Source organism: Corylus avellana, chromosome 4 (genome assembly GCF_965113065.1).
Source record: "Corylus avellana chromosome 4, dhCorAvel1.hap1.2, whole genome shotgun sequence".
In the NCBI taxonomy this organism is placed as follows: Eukaryota; Viridiplantae; Streptophyta; class Magnoliopsida; order Fagales; family Betulaceae; genus Corylus; species Corylus avellana.
Window position 1 is genome coordinate 413,406 of NC_142493.1, and position 20,968 is coordinate 434,373.

A 20,968-nucleotide genomic window follows, 5' to 3' on the forward strand; every position below is an offset into this window, starting at 1 on the left:
GGGATTTTCAAGATTGAAGACGCCCGGCCGGGGGTATTCATATATAGTTGTATACATTAATCATATATAGTTGTATACATTAATCCTCAAAAAGCTACTTTTTTCTAGTTAGTCTAAATTGGTGACCACAAGGAGCACTAGCCCATGTCCCCCACATAGCACTGCTGATGCAACCATAATCAACATTCTTGCAGCAAAGTCAACCCAAAGCGTCGTCAGTATTTGTCATATATAGCTAGTATATATTTATATATATGATCATCAGAGAGTATATATAATGGAGTATATATACACCATTTTCAAATATAGTTACTACAAGCTCACACTGGTATATATACGTGCATGCAAGCGAGACACAGAGATTGAGAGAGAGAGAGAGAGAGATCGATTTCAAAAACAACACCTAAAAACTAAAAGCAATATAATAGCTAGCTAGTGATCGTATGCATGTCAACAGAATGTGCTTTGTATTAAATACATATTAATTATATATATGTACGTATATACTACCTACTTGAAGAATTTAAATGAATTCCCTAATTAATCCTATCAATGCATAAGTCATACAGCTAATGTAAGGTGCAAGTATGGGTGGTCCATCCATTAGCTAGGGGAGGATGACAAAAAAAAAAAAGGAAAAAAACTTTAATATTGCGAATTCGCAAACTTTTTTATTTTTATTTTTTAGGAATCATAACCTAAAAAATATTGCGAATTCGCAAGGGTTTTGAAATCATAACCTCGAATTATCAAAATTTGAAATATCAATATACATCCAAAGTTTCAACTCCTTTTAATTTCACTCACCTGTTAAGATTTTCTATTAAATCTTAATGGAAGATGCCAAAATAATCAAAATACCCCCATTTTAAATTTTTATTTTATTTTATTTTATTTTTTAAAAAAAAAAGGATTTGCTGGTGAACCACGGCTTGAAAAATAAAATACCCACACTGACGTTTAAGTTTTTTTTTTTTTTTTTTTTTTTAAATAATAATAATAATTAGGGGTAAATTTAGATTTTACAAATTTTACAAGGGTATAAGAGAGACATTTCATCTCTTAATGTTTGATTTAACCCTAAACTATAACCGTAAAGGTGAAATAAAAAGGGGCTAAAACTTGGGATATTACCAATGTAGCAAATTTTGATAATTCAAGGTTATATAAAAATTAAAAAGAAAAAAAAAAACGACAATGGCCCCCAGGAATTTACAATGCTATATATATATATGATCAAGTTAGGAACGAGGGATATTAATTAATACACCAAACCCTCCATATCAACTCTGAAGTTAAAAAAGTAAATAAATAAATAAATGTGGATGATATCTCTTACCCTAAAAACATCATGTGATAAACCCCATACATGAGCTTTGGAATCATCAATTTTTTATTTTATTTTTATTTTTTTATTGAGATGGCATATATATAAGACCATTAATAAAATGCATGTGGTACATTCATGGTGTTGAACATATACATGAAGAATATTGTTGTCCCAAGATACAGGATTTATATTAGGTGACAAAGGCAATATTAATTTATTCGTATAATTGATAATAATAATTTGGTGTGTAAGGTAGAATAAATAAAATTTATATATTTTCATTAAATGAGATAGATAAAAGTGCGATTTATCATTTTTTTTTTTTTTTTTTGGTGGCATCGGAAATTAAATAAGTTTGAATTTTTATGGTGGAAGAAAGGTCCAAGGGCACCGCTGAGGGCTGTGTGGCCACCCTGTCGTATTTGTGAGATGTCATTTTCTCATCTTAAAAGACACCTCTTCCCCTGTAGGGCCTGAAAGCTATGTAGATCTTTCTATTAACTCCCCTCTCCATTCTTCTTCTTCCCTCTGAGTCTCCCTCCGACTGTAGAGACAGAAAGAGAGAGAGAGAGAGAGAGAGAGAGAGAGAAGAAATTTTTAAGTATTTGGAAAGGTACGACATTTTTACCATCTCTTATCTTTGGCCACCACTTGCACCACTCAAATCGTACGGTACTATTTCTCCATCTCATGGTGTATAAATAAAGAAGGGATTTGAGAAGATAGTTTATGGCAATTACAACAATAAGCTCATCAAACAATATGAGCCACGACGAAAGCAGCAGCAACAACAACAACAAGCCGGCGGTAGTTGATGATGATCACGAGCATGATATGGTGATGCCCGGGTTTCGCTTCCACCCGACCGAAGAAGAGCTGGTGGAGTTCTACCTTCGCCGTAAGGTAGAGGGAAAGCGATTCAACGTTGAACTCATCACTTTTCTGGATCTTTATCGCTATGACCCTTGGGAGCTTCCTGGTACCTCTTTCTCAAGGATATCCTATACCTAGCTTCCACTACTATATATATATATATATATATATATATATATATATATATATACTAGGAGCATGCCAAAATTTGTATTAATTTATTCCATCCATCTCTACTTACGCTTACTAATTACTATATATATGTATATATTGTTTGTGTATGTGTTAATTAGCCTTGGCAGCAATTGGAGAGAAGGAATGGTTCTTCTATGTGCCTAGAGACCGCAAGTATCGAAACGGGGATCGACCCAACCGTGTTACAACTTCCGGCTATTGGAAGGCAACCGGAGCTGACAGGATGATCCGGACTGAGAACTTCCGCTCAATTGGGCTCAAGAAAACCCTAGTTTTCTACTCTGGCAAAGCTCCCAAGGGCATCCGTACCAGTTGGATCATGAACGAGTATCGCTTGCCACATCATGAAACTGAACGCTATCAGAAGGTATATATATAATTTAACTTAATTAATTGCTATCTCTATCTATCTATCTATCTCACTTGCTCATAACCTGCATGAAAAATCGATGATGATGATGATGATCAACCTCTCTCTCTCTCTCTCTCTCTCTCTCTCTCTCTCTCTCTCTATATATATATATATATATATAAAAGAATATATAATAGCAGCCTTGAAAGAAATCCTATATATATATCCTGTTATTTTGTCTCCTCATGACTAACCCTAGTTCCTAGGGCCTCCAATACACCTTGAATTGGAGCACAATCTCTTGTTTTTTCAACAATTTCTTGTATATACAACACGCTGCAAGGTGCGCATGCACAGGAAAAAAACAAAACCATACAGATGAGAGACTGGCAGAAACGCTCCTGACAATAATCTTGGTTTCAAATTTCTCATTATTTAATGATTTGATGTTTAATATGTACAAAGGATCGATACTCCATTTTTCTCGTAACTAATTACTACACAGTTGGTGCATATATATGAATGAAATTGAGTCAGAAAAGGTCATCACAAACTTTTCTCCTTCCTTGCTTGCTTCCAAAATTTTATTGTTTCAGGCAGAAATATCACTCTGCCGCGTATACAAGAGACCCGGAGTTGAAGACCACCCTTCTCTCCCTCGTTCTCTTCCATCAAGGGCATCATCATCATCATCATCTAGAGTGGCTCAGTCGTCGGGTAGAAAGGCGCAGCCTGATCAGACGACGGTTCACAATTCCATGGGAAACTTGCAAGCTTTTGGAGGACAATTATCACAGCAAATTGAGGTTGAAAAAATGAACGAAACAGATGGGAGCAGTAATTCAGATGTGACGACAGCTCTTGGGCTTTCCAAGCACAATTCATTCCCATCTCCAATGGAGGAGGAGGAAGCTGCAGGAATAATGCTGATGCACCACTCAAAGCAACCAATCTTCACACCCGGCTCTTCTACTTCTGTGCCATCTAGTCACGTTGTGGATGATCTTCATAGACTAGTGAATTACCAACAAGCTCACGCTTCAATTATGAGTCAGCAACAACACTATTACAATGCTCATCATCATCATCATCATCATCACCCCACCCAATTCTCAGGCTTGCCAGTGCCAGTGCCATCACATTCACATTCACAATCACAACAACCACTTCCCCTCAGCACACTCCCCAACGTGCTTCCAACCGCCTTCTCCGATAGACTTTGGGACTGGAATCCGATCCCTGAGGCGGCAAACCGAGACTACACCAATCCCTTCAAGTAATCAAAGCTAGCACATAGATAATACTATATATACACTTGATGTTAATTTTAGTGATTTATCTAAGTTCTATTAATGTTGTTAATTAATTAACTTTCAGAATATTTCATGACCTATAATATTGATAGATAATGATTTGTCGCTATCTTAATTAGGGTTTTTGTGATGCTCTTTCTTGTGTTTCAACAAGAAAGGTGTTGGTGCTTACTTTATTCAAATTAATTAACTTGTGCATGTTGTCTGTCTTGCATTTGTAAAAACTTTCAACAATATTGAGAGTTTCAAAAATAGATTAATTAGTGCATGCCTAAATTCAGGTTAGTCTTCCAGATCCAATATATATATGGAGCTTAGTTTTCAACTTCACAACTTGTTTTCGCCGCTGATGTTTTAGGCCTTAATTAATTAAGTAGCCTCAAAAATGGAATCTCTCTCTCTCTCTCACACACACACACACACAAATTGTTCAGTACTTTAAAACCCTAAGGATGGATGATGATGGCATGATTGATACGCACATATATTGATCATCACCATGGGTAGATGGACAAAGGTATCTTGGAGAATATTGCAGGAGTTGGACCAATAATTGCAGAAGCCAACGTTGAGAAAGGGAGAGAGGAAAAAAACTGTCCTATTTTGCTTATTTGGTTGCTTATTTTGTCTTTGTTTGTGGATGCATGTTTTACATAATGGTGAACTGCCTCTAAACCAGACAAGTTTAGAGGGGCCAGATGTAGCTATAAACATATGAGGTATATATTTCTAGATCGAACCAGCTTAATTCCAATATTCTTCAGTTCCATTTTCACCGTGGACTAGCTAGCTTAATTAATTGAATTCCTGTGGAAATAAACCATTGGATCTCCCTCTCTCTCTCTCTCTCTCTCTCTCTCTCACACACACACACACAATTAACTGACAAGTGTAAGCATGTAGGGTATATAGGACATACGTACGTAGATAGGTGTGAATTGATAGTAGTTTGCAATAATGATCAGTACTGCGCGCAGTCTGCAAGTCAAGGAAAGCACATGTGCACACTTTGCGGGCGGGCGTGCGTGATATGGGTTTGCTAATTGCGCGCTGTAGAGAGGTCCATATATATGTATCCCATTGTCTGCATGTTATCTCTATATATGCGCAGTGCGCACTAGTGTGGTTTTATGACCTAGCTAATAATACTTACTGCCTCCCCACCCTTTTATCAATTCTTTACCAGATTTAACTTGCTTATATATATTCACATTCCAAAAAGGAATGCTTATAGCTATATATAGTACCCCTATAGCTCTAGCCACATATATGCCAACGACTTTGCTTGGAGTATATATATATTTAGACTTTAGCTAGCTAGGTTGGGGAATGACCTAAAACACTACTGGTACTGCACCTATCTATCATCAACAATTTCATTTTATTCACTTTTCCTTTTCATATTTCATAAATTAATCATCATCCCATGCATCATATATATGCAGTTTATTTAAGTACTTCATCTCAGGGAATATTCTTGATGGATGTTTATGAAGCACCCAACAATAATGGGCTAGGATGTTCATATTAGTCTTCAAGGGAATAAAGAAAAGAAAAGTATATTATTGTAGATCATGAGACTTGTTATTCCTTCATATATATATATATATATATATATATATATATATATATATATATATATATATATATATCTTTTATTCATCTCTTTTTTCAATTCATTATTTTTCATGTAGGTCCTATTGATCCAATGGTGAATTTGAAAAAATATAGATAGAAATGGATAGGAGATGGAAAAATAGCATTTCTCATTGTAAATTGTTAAAAGTATATACTATATTGATTATATTATTACATTTATTTTTTCCTATTAGTTTAAGCTTTTAGGATAATTAAGTAATCATTTAACATAATATCAAAGTAGAAGTTCTGAGTTCAAACCCTATTTCTGTTATTAACCCCCCATTTTAATTAAATATTTTATGTGTTATGTCTTACTTATTAATTAAATGATTAAATTTATCATATCCTATTAGTTTAAACTTAATTTTGAAATAAATAGTTATATAATGGAATAGTCATAATTTTTTTTTTTTTTTTGTTAACAAACCGAAATCCATTAAAGCATAAGAAAGTTACAGGACATATAAACCCAATTTAAACGGACTATAAACTCATCAAAGCAGGTGAAGATGGAAGTTATCTACAAATGCAGCCCTAGAAAATCCATGCCGCGGCGCAATCTGATGGATACTACCATCAGAAGTATTAATACTCCTATCAAGCATCTAAGCAGACTTTCAAAAAAGCCATGGAGATTTAGATGCACAATAACCGTGGAAAAAAGGTTTCCAAAAGGAAACCAAAAAGAAAAGAAAAAAACCACTTCACTTACGAAGAGTCTAAAATCTAACCAGATTGGGTTTATCAAAAAGTAACACAAACAGGTTACAAAAAATAACCACAACAACATTACAGAATAAAAAGGCAAACTAAAAAGCAGATAAAAATGTCCAAAAAACAACAACAGTGGAGTAGTCGATGACGCACAGGCCCACAAGCCGGAAAGGAAACCAAAAGATCAGCGTATGAGGTTGATGGAGGTAGAGTGGTGAGTGGGGGACACGCGCCCGCGAGTAAGATCTACTTGTAGGCGCGAACACACATTAACGCGTGGTGGTCAGATGGGTGGATTGTTGGTGGTAGATGATGGCGTAGACACCTGGAACCCAATTGGATGGCTCTTGTGCACCTAAGATTTCCTGAAAACAAGAGAACAAATTTTGAAAAAAAAAAACATATCCGAAGCTTTCAAAAAAGACGCGAAACCCAAACTTGGAGCTACTAGTGATGGAGGTGGTTGGAGGTTTTGGGGGGGGGGGGGGGGGGGGGGGGGGATGGGCCGTTACAATTTTTTGACAGAGATGAGGCCACCAAGGAGGCAAATAGGGTCTCCAAAGAGACGATTTTAGCCTCTAAAGAGGCAAGAAAGAGAGGAGAGGGTGGAAAATGGAAAAAGAGAAAAAGGGGGGAAAGGAGGAAGCCTCCTTCAAGTCAGCCAAGGATGGGCTTGGGGGATTTCTGGAGGAGAGAGAAGAGAGTGTTTTGCTCTCTAGGGTTTTTTTTCCGTGGAATAGTTATAATTAATCAGCCTTCTTTCTTCCAAAACTAGGTATTATCTCTTAATTTTTATTTTTTTAAAGCTATATAGCCCATGTAATTAACTAGGCATAGATCATTATTTATATCTAATTAGCTCCACCTAATCGATGTTGTTTGTCAACCGTCGCTATAAGTGCTCTAGTTCTGGAGATGGTATTTTCAACCCCTAAATTTTATAGTGCATATCTATCTACGTACTGAGTTATGGAAATGGCTTGTGAGAGCTTTAACTTCTCCTAGGGATATATATTAATGTGTGTATATATATATAGCTTCTTAATTGCTGCCCTCTCAGTACTATTGCTAGATCCACCCATCATGCCCTTCACTAATTAACAATTCCACCCTTTTGTCAAATTTTCTTCAATCACATATTGTGCAATATCACAATATGTAATATTAATTACTATGTTCGTCATTTTTTAGTATATATCTTTTATAGGTAACAAGATCATGAAATGAATTTACTCTTTAATTTCCTTTACTTTTTGAGCTAAGTTAGCGACTAGCTCTTTTCACTGCTTTTGGTTCCAAAAGATAAGAAAAGAAAACGGATGATATATATATAAGACCAAAGCATGATTAATTTGTAAGCAGCCATCACAAGCTACACAGTGTCTAAGCTAAAATAATATAATTTCAAAACACACACACATTGCATTTTGTGTGTGTGTATATATATATATATATATAAGTGTACGTGTGTGTGTGTATGTGACCCCCTCTCCTTTAATCCGAGATGATTTTTTTTGTCTATCCTTCCTAATTAATGGAAAATTTAAGCTCAAATTATTTATATCATTCAGTTAAATTTTCCAGTATAAGTTCATAAAAATGCTATTTATATTAATCTTCAGCCATCATCATTAGCATTGAGACCACAATTACAAAAAATAATTTCAACTCCACAAAAAAGTTCATCTCCAACTACGTACTCGATGTGTGTGTGTATATATATATTAAAGTTGTCAAAACATGCTATCTGTTTTTGCAGGCAGCCTTCTAAAGAAGTTATGGGGCACCGAAGGAAGATCAATACGGAATCTTGGATGCCTTAGCACATAAATCCCCGCAAGAAAAATCATAAATCTGTTAGGAATGATATATGTGAGAATCGCAGCAATCAAACTGAAACATACAAAGATAGCTGTGGCTCTCGGATCCTGCCAGCTAAGCAGTGACTGAGCCCTCTCCCCTTGAGTTGCCAAGTCACCAAGCACCGTCTGCATCCTCCCACCAATGCTTCTCAATCGATCATATCGCCTTCTAACAACTTCACCCGTCTTCTTCGATGGAAATGTATCAAATTCTTCATCCAATTCTTCCTCATTTGTTGTGTCAGCACGAGACAACTTGGTATCCAAGTGAGGAGGATTTCTTGGCCTCTTTCTGTGCCGCCAAATCCCAGCCAAGAATAGCAAAACAAACATTATCGGAAATATCAATTCGTCAAAGAAAACCACAAGCCAGAATAAGATGTGAACCATAACGGTTACACCAGTATTTCTCCAATTGCGTATCTGCTCAAACCCTTTGATAACAGCTACAAAACCATTCAAAAGATCAGTGACTCTATCATAATTGGCTTTGCCTTTCCGTATGCTCCACATTTGTGATCCAACATCAAGCATATACTCAACAACCTCCTTCATTAGCGGCGGCTCGGCTCGAGTCAACCTCGAAGAAATCAAATAGGCAGCTTGGTGCCTCAAACTGTCTATCTGAAACACAGACAGCGGGCTAAGGTAGTGCATGTTAGGAAGCAACGGTTTGGAATAACTATGTAGCATATTAACATAAGACGAACAAGAAAACCTGAAAGCCAATTGAATCTCTCCCATCTTCATTGCCCCACGAGGTTGTAAGACTAAAAGTGGATAAGAAAGTGTGTAGATCCGATTAGTTGCAAGGGTGGATAGCCGAATCCTCACCTTCCCAATTCTTTGATGTAAAAATACCCTTTGAGCTGGTGAATCTCCTACTTGTACATGACCATTATCAAAAACTCCAATTACAAGCACAGTACACAGATCATGAACATCCCAACTATACTGTTCGTTCCATTGTGGAGTAAAACTATCAACTATTGTTCTTGTCCTCTCCCACCTTGATCCATATTTAGCCACACAATAAGCATCTGTTCTATTCTCTTTCGGCTTCATTGCCGGCAACCCAGTAGCATTCAAGATTCCCAGATGAAAAACTCCAATGACAGGTCTCCACAATAGCTTCTCAGTTGGCCTGAGATCGCTGCTGTAGTGTGTGGATTCATCAAGAACATGATACCCACCATCCAAAGAAATTCTCATGTTAAGCTTACTAGCAAACTTCACCTGATTTTGATCTTCACCTCCTCCAGGCCTTTCAAGATTATAAAACTGATTAGAGGCAGGAGTATTGTCCAGCCTCTTCTCAACATCAAGCAAAGGAATTACACACCTCCCCAAACACACACTTTCCTCCCTATTAGGCTGCAACTTATCCTCCACACTCAAAACCAAATCATCATCAAAAGGTTCTGCTGCAACAAACATGATATCCTCATTCCACGTAGGGTGCTTGTCATAATTCTTTGGTGATATCGTCTTAGTTTTAAAAACCAAATTCCCAAGTGTAGCCTTCACAAATATTTCCCTATTCTTATCTCTAAGTACCAAATCCTGCGCGTCAATCACATTAACTCTAAGATACCAAAGCTTAGGTGAATAATATTGCTCGGAACGCGTATGAACAATACCATCACCACCAACAGCTGCCGAATCCGAATGCCAAGCACTGGAAAAAGCCTCGTCCGCCTGAGTCCCCATCCAAACAGATAACATCAGCTCGGCCTTCACCTTCACCTTGTTCTTGTCCTCCAATCGATACCTGTTAGAATATAAATTAAATGATTAAATTCATTTCTTCGACTTTTGGAATATGCGGTGATTTAGCATACGGTATGAACCTATGTCATTTACTTCCAATTTCAATTAAAATATTTCAATAATTAAACGTTGGCGATAAGTAATGATTTAAAACAATACCATTGTGGCGCCAATGGACTGTCGGGTGGAACACGCAAAGGGGCCTCGGAAATAGTGAAGGAAAGTTTACCAATGATTTCAGTGGACAAGTCAGCCCTGTTCTTCACTACAATCTCAAATTCAGAAGCCTGAATCCGTTCTTTCTTAAAAGCAAAGACTTGATCCCATTCAGGGTTTGACTTCTTCTCAAGGAATTTAGTGGTGGCCTTGTAGTTGCCGAGCATCAGTTCAACGTAAGGGTCAGCAAGGCCTATCAGATACCTGGCTTTAACGATCTTCACGAACAAGAAGTGCATTTGTTCTGTCAGATCGGAGGCCCTTGCGGGACCCATTGTGTCCTTGGTGGCGCTGATGTTCGGCGAGGTCTCCTTCACAGAAAAATCTTCTTTTGGCTTTGCCATTGTGCCAACTGCAACAACGGCCAACAGGGTGTCTTCAAAATCGGTTGTAAAAGAACATATATATATATATATAGACATGCATGCATTATACCGTTTAAAATTTTTATACTCAATTCAAGGAAAAAGAAAGATATATTAGCAGCTAGGGCATGCGATTTAAAATAGGGAGCAATTTGAAAACGTTAATTGTTTTGTAAACTTGAAGCTTGGCCTATAAAATTGCAGATTTTTCTACATGTTCAAATTTCAATTTAAAAAAAAAAACTCCCAAATAATATATTTTCTGTGATTTGATTTAAATTGCACTTTTAGCATGCAAAATAGTAGTGCTAAAAACACAATCATAAGTAGAGAGCTGTTTTATAAATTAAGGAATATATAGGACAATACCGTTGTAAGGACAGAAACAAGAATAAAGGTCTCTATATGTGATCCCTTAAAGAGCTTGAAAGAGACTGCAAAAAGAAAGAACAACTATGTTAGAAACAATACTAAAAAAAAAAAAAAAACAAATTTAGATTCTCCTCGGGAGAAAATCGTACATGTATATGTATATTATGAGGGCTGAGATGTAATCCAATACTTTCTCCTATATATATATATATATATATATATATATATGAGAAAGGACAGACAAAGAATAAGAGTGAAGACAGAGGATGCGGAGGACAAGGATCGGTTCCCTGTGAGAAGAAGAAGAAGAAGAAGAAAAACCCTCGGGGTTTGACGTGAGTTTGAAGCAAAAATAACAAGAACAAAAAGCAAGCCTAGGATTTTAACGTGGTTTGCCGAATAAGGAAATTTCTGAATAACGGCAACTCTTAGAAGAGAATATATAGGGCTAATTAAGGTTACGTTTGTTAAAAGTTTCCACAAAAAAAAAAAAAAAAAAAAAAAGTCCTTAATTTCTCTTTTTAAACCTAAAACACTTTTCAGAACACAAAATACTATTCAATATATATATATATATATCTAATATACTAATTTCCAGAAGAAAAAAAAAAAGACAACACGACGACTAACATTTTTCAAAACTCTTGAAATTAACATAAACAAATTTCTCGGCCAATTAATTAATATGGATGGCGAAATTTAGATTTGTCTTTGGTTCAGTTCAAACCTTGTTAATTAGTTGCTGTTTTCTTTTTCTTTTTCGACCAAAACGGAATTAAGCAGGTATATATATAGCTTCACCGTACCGATGATGTTAGTGTAGATCTATATATGTTGATTAATTAAAATTTTGTTCCCTATATATTAATTGAGATTAAGAAATCCGAGTATGGAAAAAGTTTCATCTGACAGCAGACCATTAATACACTCTTAATTAAATTTTATAGGAGAGAAAATATCCTTTTTGAAACTAGATTTCTTTCCTCATTATTATTATTATTTTGTGAGGAAGCCTAGCTAGGGTTCTTAAGTTACGCAAGAGGCATCTAAACCCAACCCTTCATATATATTCGGATAAATATTGCTTTCAATATAAAACCTTTTTATTTCAGCTCTTCTGCATGCTTTAGATAGATATAGTGTCCTGGATGGATCTGAAAATTGGGGAATATATCAGTGAGTCTGTTTCCCAGTGAAATACATTCATATAAAAATAAAAAATAAAAAAATCATCTTAGCGTAGAAGAAAGCAATAAAAGGCATGATTACCGCCATTTCACTTCGTTTCTAGCTATGAATTTTACATTTGCTAATCATACAAACAAATCCCTTTTAGATGGTTAAACAAAAAGCCAACACTACTGAAGAACCAAGCTAGGCCTGTAATAATTACCACCATAGGATCATTACTTAATTTCAGCATCCATCTGACAAGCCTTAAACTACAGATCGCGAAAACTGGAGGATCAAACTCATCGATCTCCTCTACCTCATATTGAAATAGCACTCAACCAGAGACACCTCTCTTGTCGGACATTATCCTGTCAGGCAGTCTGCCAGAAGATTGGCTGCTCTTGCTAGTGTTGTCTGCACCTTTTCTTGAGACAGACCGCTGCATTATCCGAATGGGAATTCCACCCAAATCGAAGTCTTCCTTCAATGACTTTGTTAGGAACCTGAGGTCTGTATCCAAGAGCTGTCTCTTTCCACTCACAAAGGCAACAAAAGTGGGTGGCCGGGCCTTCACCTGGGTGAAGTACTTGATCTTGGGTTGTGCAACCTGATGTTTCCAAGAATGCCTGCTCATTACCTTACGCAACCAGCGATTCAGAGAAGCTGTGGACAATCTTAAACACCATTTTTCATATGTATCAACAACCTGACTTAAGACAGGTATCCGGCCCCTTCCCTCCAATGCTGAAATGAATACAACCGGTATTCCTGTCACCTGCCGATAAGTCATTTCAATGCTAAATTGTCTAATTTATCATCATTTGAAGATCATGGTTCGATTAATTCCCAAAAAGAGTAAAAGTAGATCGAAGAGAAAACACAGATCGATTATAAAAGTTATGTAGAATGATATAGAAAAACACAACTTCATCCACCCTATCTGGGACTTGCTATATGTCCTAATTTATTTTTCTGCATCAACATTTGCTTCTTTTGTTATTAAAAGATTATGCTGAAAAAGGGAAACTAACAGTAAGGTTTATGTGTATCAGCACTTCTTAAAATGCACCCCTTTTTATGCCCAATCTATAAATCCAATCTGACAAAATCCTCAAATTGAACAATCCATGTATGCCCTTTGGTTCACATCTTCCAGAAGCTTAAATGGTAACACCTTATCATCAATTTTAATATCAAATCTGTAAGGCAGAGATGGCAATACAAGAAATTAAATCACATCATCTACTTGAAGGTCAAATACTTCAAACCTACATTTAAATCAGAAATCACTTTTAAAGTATTATGGACTGAGGTCTGGGGTTGAACCAGAGCCATCAATGATGAGTTAGGAAGTTTGAGGGTGTCAGAGAAATTTTGAACCTGATTTTTTTTTTCTTCTGTAGTGATGGGGGAGGTGGAAAGTTATCCTTCTTCCATACTACTTGATTCTACAATGGTATTGGTACTGCTTTGATTTGCAAAGAATTTGATCTTAAAAGGTTCTTGAGTATCAAAATTGAAAGGTAAAAATTATCATATATGGGAAGACGTTATGACATTTGAATCGATCCAACAAGATTATATAACGCCTAATCCCGTCTTCCAATAGAACTAATATGACATTAGCACATATTTACACTGATATGTACACCATAACATCTCGCTCATATGTCCCATTGAAGAAGAAGAATAAGTTGCAAAACTCGAGTTCCTTTTCTCTCGGTGTTTTTATTTGGGGGTAAGTAATAATGAGTTTTCATAGAAAGAGGAGATACCTTAAGTGCACAGGACGTGTACAGAAGGTTCACCAAAAGAATACATTTAAAATTCATCTTCTCCATAATATCTAAAAAGAAAAATCAGAACGTAGCAAAAAATAAGCATACATCCATACAATGACCTCAAAAATAAAAACCTAAGCAGAAACGTGGAAAGCTCAACACCACTAAAAGTCCTATAGTTCCTTCCCCAACACCACCCCCCCCCCCCCCCCCCCCCCCCCCCCCCCATAGTACACATTACATAGAAGAGTAGCATTCCACACGGGTCCATCACTATGCTGCCTAAACAAATTAACCCTACCAACAGAGAAAAACATTAATAACCTTGAAGGCATCATCCTCTACAAAACTCAAGCTCTTTTTCTGCAAGATTCACCGCAAATTGTATAATTATTAATCTGCAATCTATTAATTCATGTGAAAATAAAGTTTGAAAGGATTGTTCGAACATGCAGTGGATTGTGGATGAGAGAATCATGTCTTAACTAAAGGTTTTTCATGCTTAGTTTGGTCATATGTTTGCTTGCTACTGCCTTTTTGAATTATATCTTACTTTTATTGACCACTTTGTATGTTGCTAGCGTATAAGAAGTCATGACTATCATGTGTCCCTCTTAGCACAGTGAAAGGCTGAGATATATAAGGTTTTAGGAGTAATAAATACCTGCATCATAAGGTTGCTAAACCCTATTGTCAACGACTTAGACCACTACCTCAAATTATAGTACTGTAGATGAAAAGTCATTTGCAAGTAACCAAATCCAACATTTATCAAATCCCAATTCCAATCAGATTGCAAGTCCACGATTTTCAGTCATTTCATTCCTGGAAATTCCCCAAAGGTTTAAATTTGCACAAATGCCAGGCATGCAGTATGTCTGAATATTTTTCTTTTGTTGCACTCTACTCTATCAAGGTCATATTTGAGAAGAGAATTCCTTTTTTAGTATCAACTTTCAGAACATTAGAGAATTCCCAAAAAGGAACAAAATGATACTACATTAAACCAGTTCTGACTTAGATATATGCAGGTTACTTGCAATGAAAACAAAATCCAAAATGATTGCAATCACAACAGATCAAACGTGGGATACTGGATATATAAAAGCAGAACATGCATATGTGTGGATAAAAGAATAACAGGTGCCTAAGCAATAAGTTACGTAACTTTATCGTAAGCCATCAGACCTGGGGTATAACTGTCTGAATTTCTTGAGGAACAGCTTCCATGACCTTCGCATATGAAGTATGATTTTGTTTTCCTCTTAGAAGATCCATCTTGTTCACGATCACAACCAAACCACGCCCTTCTTCCACTGCTCGTCTTGCTATAACTACTTCATCATGACTCATACTTCTTCTAGCATTTGCAATCTGATCATCAGATGAATGAACATTATAGCAAAAGACATCATAGAAATAGCAAAGAAATGTCCCAAGTTATAAAATTGATATTGTGTTATAAACACAAATTCATACAGGGAATGGATTATGTGAAAATTGCCATTTTCATCATTCAATTGCTTTAACTACTGTCTTGCATGGAAGTCAGCAATTTGTTTAATATCTCATGTAAAAAACCCGAGAAGAAGTTAGAAATGCTTTCCCACTATATTCATATCATTTTCTTGTCATTTTCTGTAGTGGAAAACCATCACTGGTCTTACAAATAGTAATTCACTAATAACTTTCATCACTCTGGGCAGGATAGCCTCGGGAGGATACAACAGCATGAACTCCAGCATTACGTTATATGAAACATAGATCATTTTTGGTTCATAAGTCAGCAACTAAATACAGTACACCACATGCTCCAAAATGTTGTGCAATGGGAGAATATAACAAAAATAATGAGCCACTTCCACAAGGAGCACTTGTATGAGAATGATCAATGAATTAACTATATTTAACGTGGTGTCTTTGGAGGGAAAGAAATGGTAGAAGTTTTGAAGACCGTGCAAGGACAATGGTGGAGCTAAAGTCTTTCTTCCTCAATACTCTTTTCCACTGGACAGAAGCTCTCGACTGTCAATTTGCCTACTTTTAATGATTTTCTTTAGTCTCTTTACTTTTCTGGATCGGTGTATCTTTTGTATACTTTTTGTATACTTGGATTGCGCCTTCGTGCTTTTTATGACGATTACTTATATTAAACACAATAATAATAATAATAATTATAATGATAATAATAATAATAATAATAATAAAACTGTCAAATAGGAATCAAGCAATCAAAAGCACAGAACCAACCATAATTAAATATAACAAAACTGTCAAATAGGAATCAGCCCAAGTCTTGTATTCTTGCTCGAACTAAAATGACCCTAGTTATATTTATTATACTTCTACTTTTTGTATTTCATGTTTCACCTTTTATCAAAATTAAATGAAAATCAAAAGTAGAATAAAGATAGAATCACTTAATCTAGGGTTCTCAAACAAGTGTACCACATTTTGGTATGTGTTTTCCAGGACTATATCAACAGTAAAATTCCTGCTCAAACTGCAATTTGGCGTCTTAACAGAAATCTATAATGTCAAATGACAATCACAGGTTCATCACACTATGACAGAAAATGCGGAAAGAACAACATAATGTAATGACACACCTCTTCTGCATCAAGGACCAAAGCAACTACATGAGCCCTCATTAGATTCTTTCTTGACTGCATAATGCTCAAGGATGATGCTCCTTTCTCCTGTTTTGTCCTCTGCAACCAGCCTGCAGTATCAACCTACATAAATAAGCAACAACCTCAAACAATGTACTTGGAATTTGAAGATAAAAATTTTAAAAATTCAATTTTGAAAGCATAACTGGAAACAATTATAGTGACCAGGCTCTATATAACACATTGTGGACATCTATTACTGGGACCTCGAAATCCAAAGCCAGGTGCTCAATATCTCATTGGATAATAAAAATACCATTAATATGAAAAACATCAATAAAAAGAGCTAAAAAAATTAAGCCACTCAAGATAGAGATAAATTAGTGGCTGCCAGGACAGTGTATGGGCTTTAAGAACACTATCAAACTTTGGGTAGGAAATACAGTAATAATAGGTGAGATTTTTTTTTCCCCGCCAGACCCTTTTTTGCTCAGAAAAAAAAAATTAGGTGAAATTTTTAGTCCACCGACTATACAAATAGCTTGTGAATAGGACATAAACCATTACCATGCATGATGAAAATCCACCATCAGTTCTTAGTTTTGAGAGTGGCAATAACCCATAATCAAAAAGAGAGGGTAAATAACAAATAAAACAAGAAAAATCGAATTAAAGAATAAAAAATGTAGCAACAACATCATATAATTAAAAGAGGACATTGAGGAAAAATGATATTTACCAGATATATTGTTCTCCCTTGAAATTCAAAATGAGCTCTAATTGAATCTCTTGTCAAACCAGCTTCTGGACCCACCAACACACGTTCTTCTTGTAACAATGTATTTAGCAAGGTTGACTTTCCAACATTAGGCCGTCCTACAATTGCTAACTGTAATGGCACCTTACTTTCTTCAACCTCACTAGGACTACTTTCCTTGCTATTTCCCTGATTATCTTCATCTAGCAGTAGTAGAAGTGCGAAGTACGGTTAGCTATAATGATTTATCCAAAATAATTGAAGATGATGACAAACAAATTAAAGAACTATATTCAAGATTTCAATTTCATGATTGTATATAGGTCTAAATTCTAAAGATGACCGAATAATGAAAAGGCCTTGATAGAAGAAGAGCAAATTTTTCAATGTTGGATGACATATCCTACATGAAAATGAAGTTTTCTTACCATTCAAGACATGAAGCATATAATCTTCAAGCATAGGCTTAAGAGCTTCATAAAGTTCTGTCATACCAAGTCCAGTCTCGGCAGATATAGCAATAGGATCCCCAAATCCTAACCTATAGACTTCATCAGCAGCTGCCTTAAGAGAGTTACAACCATCAAAAAGTGATTCAGATTTATTCATTGCTACTATAGGTTTGATTCCAGGAGCATGTCGGCGTAACCACTTTCCAACGTCCATATCAAGGGGATGAAGTCCAGCTCTAATTACAAGATAAAAGTAAAAAAATAAAATAAAAATTGAAATTTGCAAATCAAAGGAGCCAAAAGAGAACAAAATTACGCACACTAGCAGCCAAGGTATGCATACACTTCTTTGATAAGTAGGTCTTGTATACATTTCAAAGTGAGATATGAAATTTTAAGGTGTTTTGGGGTGTGGGAAAGGGGGAGGGAGAATAAAAGGAAAAGAAGACAACCGAATTTCACCAGCTCTGTCGTCAATCAGAAGTAACCTATTTCCACGGCATACAAAAAATTAAAATTGCATTATTTGATACACACTTATCTGAAATGCAGCAAATAACCCCAGGGTTACTTGCTTACTACAAAACAAACAAATGTGACCTAACAACAAATAAATAAATAAAAACTCATTAAATTTTTCATTTTCTTCTCAAATTATCCTCGAGTTCTCCCAACTTAGAAATTGTATCCTCATTGCATTATTGATACACACTTATCTTAGATACAGCAAATAGCCCCCTATGGTTACTTGCTTGCTACAAAATAACAAAATGTAACAAGATAACATCAAATCATTCTTTCTTTAACATAAAGCTTTTAAAAAAATTCACTTTCTTCTTAGTTCATCCTTGAGTTCTTCCAACTTAGAAATTTTTTTTTCATATCAAAATGAGTTTGGCACATTAAAAAAAAAAAAAAAAAAAAAAAAAAAAAAAAAATCAGAAAGTCATTCATGAAACTGACCTCACATCTACCAGGAAGACTGCAATCTGAGACCTTGCTAGCACATTTGCAGTCATTCTTGAAGTTCTGTCAAGAATAGACCCTGAAGATGCTTCTGTTTCTAAGCCAGCAGAATCCAATACTCTAAATCGCAAATCACCTAATTTGGCAACACCTTCTCGTATATCCCGAGTAACATGATCCTCAGGTGTATTATATACAAGAGCCTCCCTCCTCCGAATTAAGCTAAAATTAACCAAAAATGATCAACAAGAAACAAAAATATCAAATGCATCAAAATCTTCCAAAGAATACTAAATTTAATTTTGTACAACAACAGAGAGCTAAGCACGTAAAATTGAAACAGACCGGTTAAATAATGCTGACTTGCCCACATTTGGGCGCCCGACAATCATTACAGTTGGAAGCAAATTTACTTCAACTTTCGTGAAGTCCACTGGTTTTCTATACATGCCTTTAACTTTCTTTTTAGTAACATCATCATCCCCATGATCAGGTTCAAAATCAAAATGTGACTCTTCAAAATGGCCACTTGCATCATTGCATGAATTAGAATCCGACAGTTCATTTTCAGTCAGCGTGCAAAATCCCACTGTAACTTGAACCAGACTAGGTGAAGGCAAGCTCAAGATTGACCTGCAGCAATTCCAAATCGAAGATGTCCTAGGGTTGCTATTGCTAAAGGAACCACTAAATAGCGACTCTGAAAAAAAAAAAAAAAAAAAAAAAAACATCATCAACCACAGATTTGGCAAACCTTGTCACATATTATGGTCAAGGAAAAGAAGCAAGCACTAGAACTTGTACCTGATGTGATCTTGATAGCATGACGAGACTGTGCTATAGAATGAAGGCGGTCTCTCTCTTTGAAGACATTTGGGATTGGGTTAGTCACACGGCTGCGTATAGAGGTGCTCCTATCGAGGAGACCAACAAGACCATAATGCCTCTTACGGACAGAAAGGGCTCGAACCCATGAGTTAGACATGCCCAAATATTGGCTATTCTAATAGCCACCTCCTATTCATACAAACAAACACACAGTTCCACTCCCTGCAACCAAAGGCATTATATTTTTCAACTAGAACATAAAACGAAAACAAAAAATGCAAACCAATAAGATTATAAAAGATTGGGAGTGTTCAATTTCTATTGCTGAAAAGGTATTGGGACAGCAATATTTTTAGACAAAAAGAAGAAAAAATCCAACTTGCACAATCAAAATCCAAGTACCCAAAAGCTCTCTTCTAGTCACAATACATAGAAGATTTATATCAAACAGATAGTGTGCAAACTGTGGAAAAGTGAAACTAATCAGGTTTCTTGGAAGAGTTCTTTGTAGCTGGACTTGAGAATAAGAAAGATGATTCTTATGATGATACAGAGAAAAAAAAGCACCGGAGCTTGGGATCTTTTCTGGGTATTTTATTGAGAAAATACAGCATGAAAGCAGAGTTCACGGAAACATCCAGCAGCAGTGAGTTTCCTTGATCTTCATAGTTTTCTCATCGTTCCCGCAACGCAGCTTAACGCACCGTTTAGTCAGGGAGGGTTTTAGCGCGGGTGGGCAACGGACGACGTGTAGTTTATTACTTTATTTTATTATTCCATAAGGACGGCGAGGAAAACAAAACAAAACACATACTTGGTAAATTTATCTTTATAATATATAGCATTAAAACACGGTTGTTATGGTAGCAAAAAGAGTAATGCTACTCTCCTCCACCCCTATTTATTTCATATAACATAAATACTATACTATGTTAGTGAGTTAAAACTTATCATGTCACTCACTAATCTCTATAAAATAGGTGTGACTCTATCTCTATGAATACTATATTTTTATTTTTTTGAAAACTAAAGTGATAATGTATTAAAGGTGAAAAAATATAATTATTATTGAGTAATTAATGTAAAAAGTATGGTGATAAATAAATTGTGAAATGAGCAGCAAAAACCCTTGTCATTGTCAACATCCATCAATTGGGGTTGGGGGGTAATTCGGAAAAATGAAAAGAAAGTTTGATTGGACGTGATTTTGAGAGAAAGAAAACGGCAAATTCAAAGGACAAACAAAATTCTTGTCAAACATGGTTCAGGAAAAGAAAATCAGAATCAAAAGATTGTTTGAATAAATATATATATATATAAGGAGCCCCATAATTATTATTATTATTTTAGTGGACGACTCTATAACCCTAAAGAGAAGAAGATAGAGAGGACCCCA

At 35.7% G+C, this 20,968-nt stretch overlaps 3 protein-coding genes across 5 annotated transcripts; 1 reads left to right on the forward strand and 2 right to left on the reverse strand.

Annotated features, from left to right (window-relative positions):
* Positions 1-1,908: 1,908 nt before the first annotated feature.
* LOV1 (NAC domain containing protein 35) lies at positions 1,909-4,080 on the forward strand. Its single transcript, XM_059590088.2, has 3 exons — positions 1,909-2,309; positions 2,497-2,765; positions 3,347-4,080. The coding sequence occupies exons 1-3, from the start codon at positions 2,060-2,062 to the stop codon at positions 4,028-4,030; spliced, it is 1,203 nt and encodes a 400-aa protein (XP_059446071.2). The 5' UTR covers positions 1,909-2,059; the 3' UTR covers positions 4,031-4,080.
* Positions 4,081-8,151: 4,071 nt separating this feature from the next.
* LOC132177139 (multiple C2 domain and transmembrane region protein 5-like) lies at positions 8,152-10,610 on the reverse strand. Its single transcript, XM_059589368.2, has 2 exons — positions 10,210-10,610; positions 8,152-10,051 (listed from the first exon to the last, which is right to left on the reverse strand). Exons 1-2 carry the CDS (start codon positions 10,608-10,610, stop codon positions 8,152-8,154), a joined length of 2,301 nt encoding a protein of 766 aa, XP_059445351.2.
* Positions 10,611-12,158: 1,548 nt separating this feature from the next.
* LOC132177666 (GTP-binding protein) lies at positions 12,159-20,320 on the reverse strand. 3 transcript variants are annotated; one of them, XM_088515991.1, is made up of 9 exons: positions 20,140-20,320; positions 19,549-19,794; positions 19,090-19,444; positions 18,742-18,966; positions 17,755-18,014; positions 17,309-17,529; positions 16,567-16,692; positions 15,146-15,331; positions 12,159-12,951 (listed from the first exon to the last, which is right to left on the reverse strand). In XM_088515991.1, the coding sequence occupies exons 2-9, from the start codon at positions 19,727-19,729 to the stop codon at positions 12,511-12,513; spliced, it is 1,995 nt and encodes a 664-aa protein (XP_088372117.1). In that variant the 5' UTR covers positions 19,730-19,794; positions 20,140-20,320; the 3' UTR covers positions 12,159-12,510. The 3 variants fall into 3 exon arrangements, with proteins under 3 accessions (XP_088372117.1, XP_059446072.2, XP_088372116.1); XM_059590089.2 differs by having other exon boundaries at positions 19,975-20,320; XM_088515990.1 differs by lacking the exon at positions 20,140-20,320 and having other exon boundaries at positions 19,549-19,958.
* Positions 20,321-20,968: the final 648 nt, after the last annotated feature.

Coding starts and splice junctions, on each gene's coding strand:
- LOV1 (XM_059590088.2), top strand. CDS start 2,060: ATGGCAATTACAACAATAAGCTCATCAAACAATATGAGCCACGACGAA. Junction 2,310..2,496: donor TGACCCTTGGGAGCTTCCTG/GTACCTCTTTCT, acceptor TGTGTTAATTAG/CCTTGGCAGCAATTGGAGAG. Junction 2,766..3,346: donor AAACTGAACGCTATCAGAAG/GTATATATATAA, acceptor TTATTGTTTCAG/GCAGAAATATCACTCTGCCG.
- LOC132177139 (XM_059589368.2), bottom strand. CDS start 10,610: ATGGCAAAGCCAAAAGAAGATTTTTCTGTGAAGGAGACCTCGCCGAAC. Junction 10,052..10,209: donor AGTCCATTGGCGCCACAATG/GTATTGTTTTAA, acceptor ATATTCTAACAG/GTATCGATTGGAGGACAAGA.
- LOC132177666 (XM_088515991.1), bottom strand. CDS start 19,729: ATGTCTAACTCATGGGTTCGAGCCCTTTCTGTCCGTAAGAGGCATTAT. Junction 19,445..19,548: donor TGCTATCAAGATCACATCAG/GTACAAGTTCTA, acceptor TTTTTTTTTCAG/AGTCGCTATTTAGTGGTTCC. Junction 17,530..17,754: donor TATGCTTCATGTCTTGAATG/GTAAGAAAACTT, acceptor TACTACTGCTAG/ATGAAGATAATCAGGGAAAT.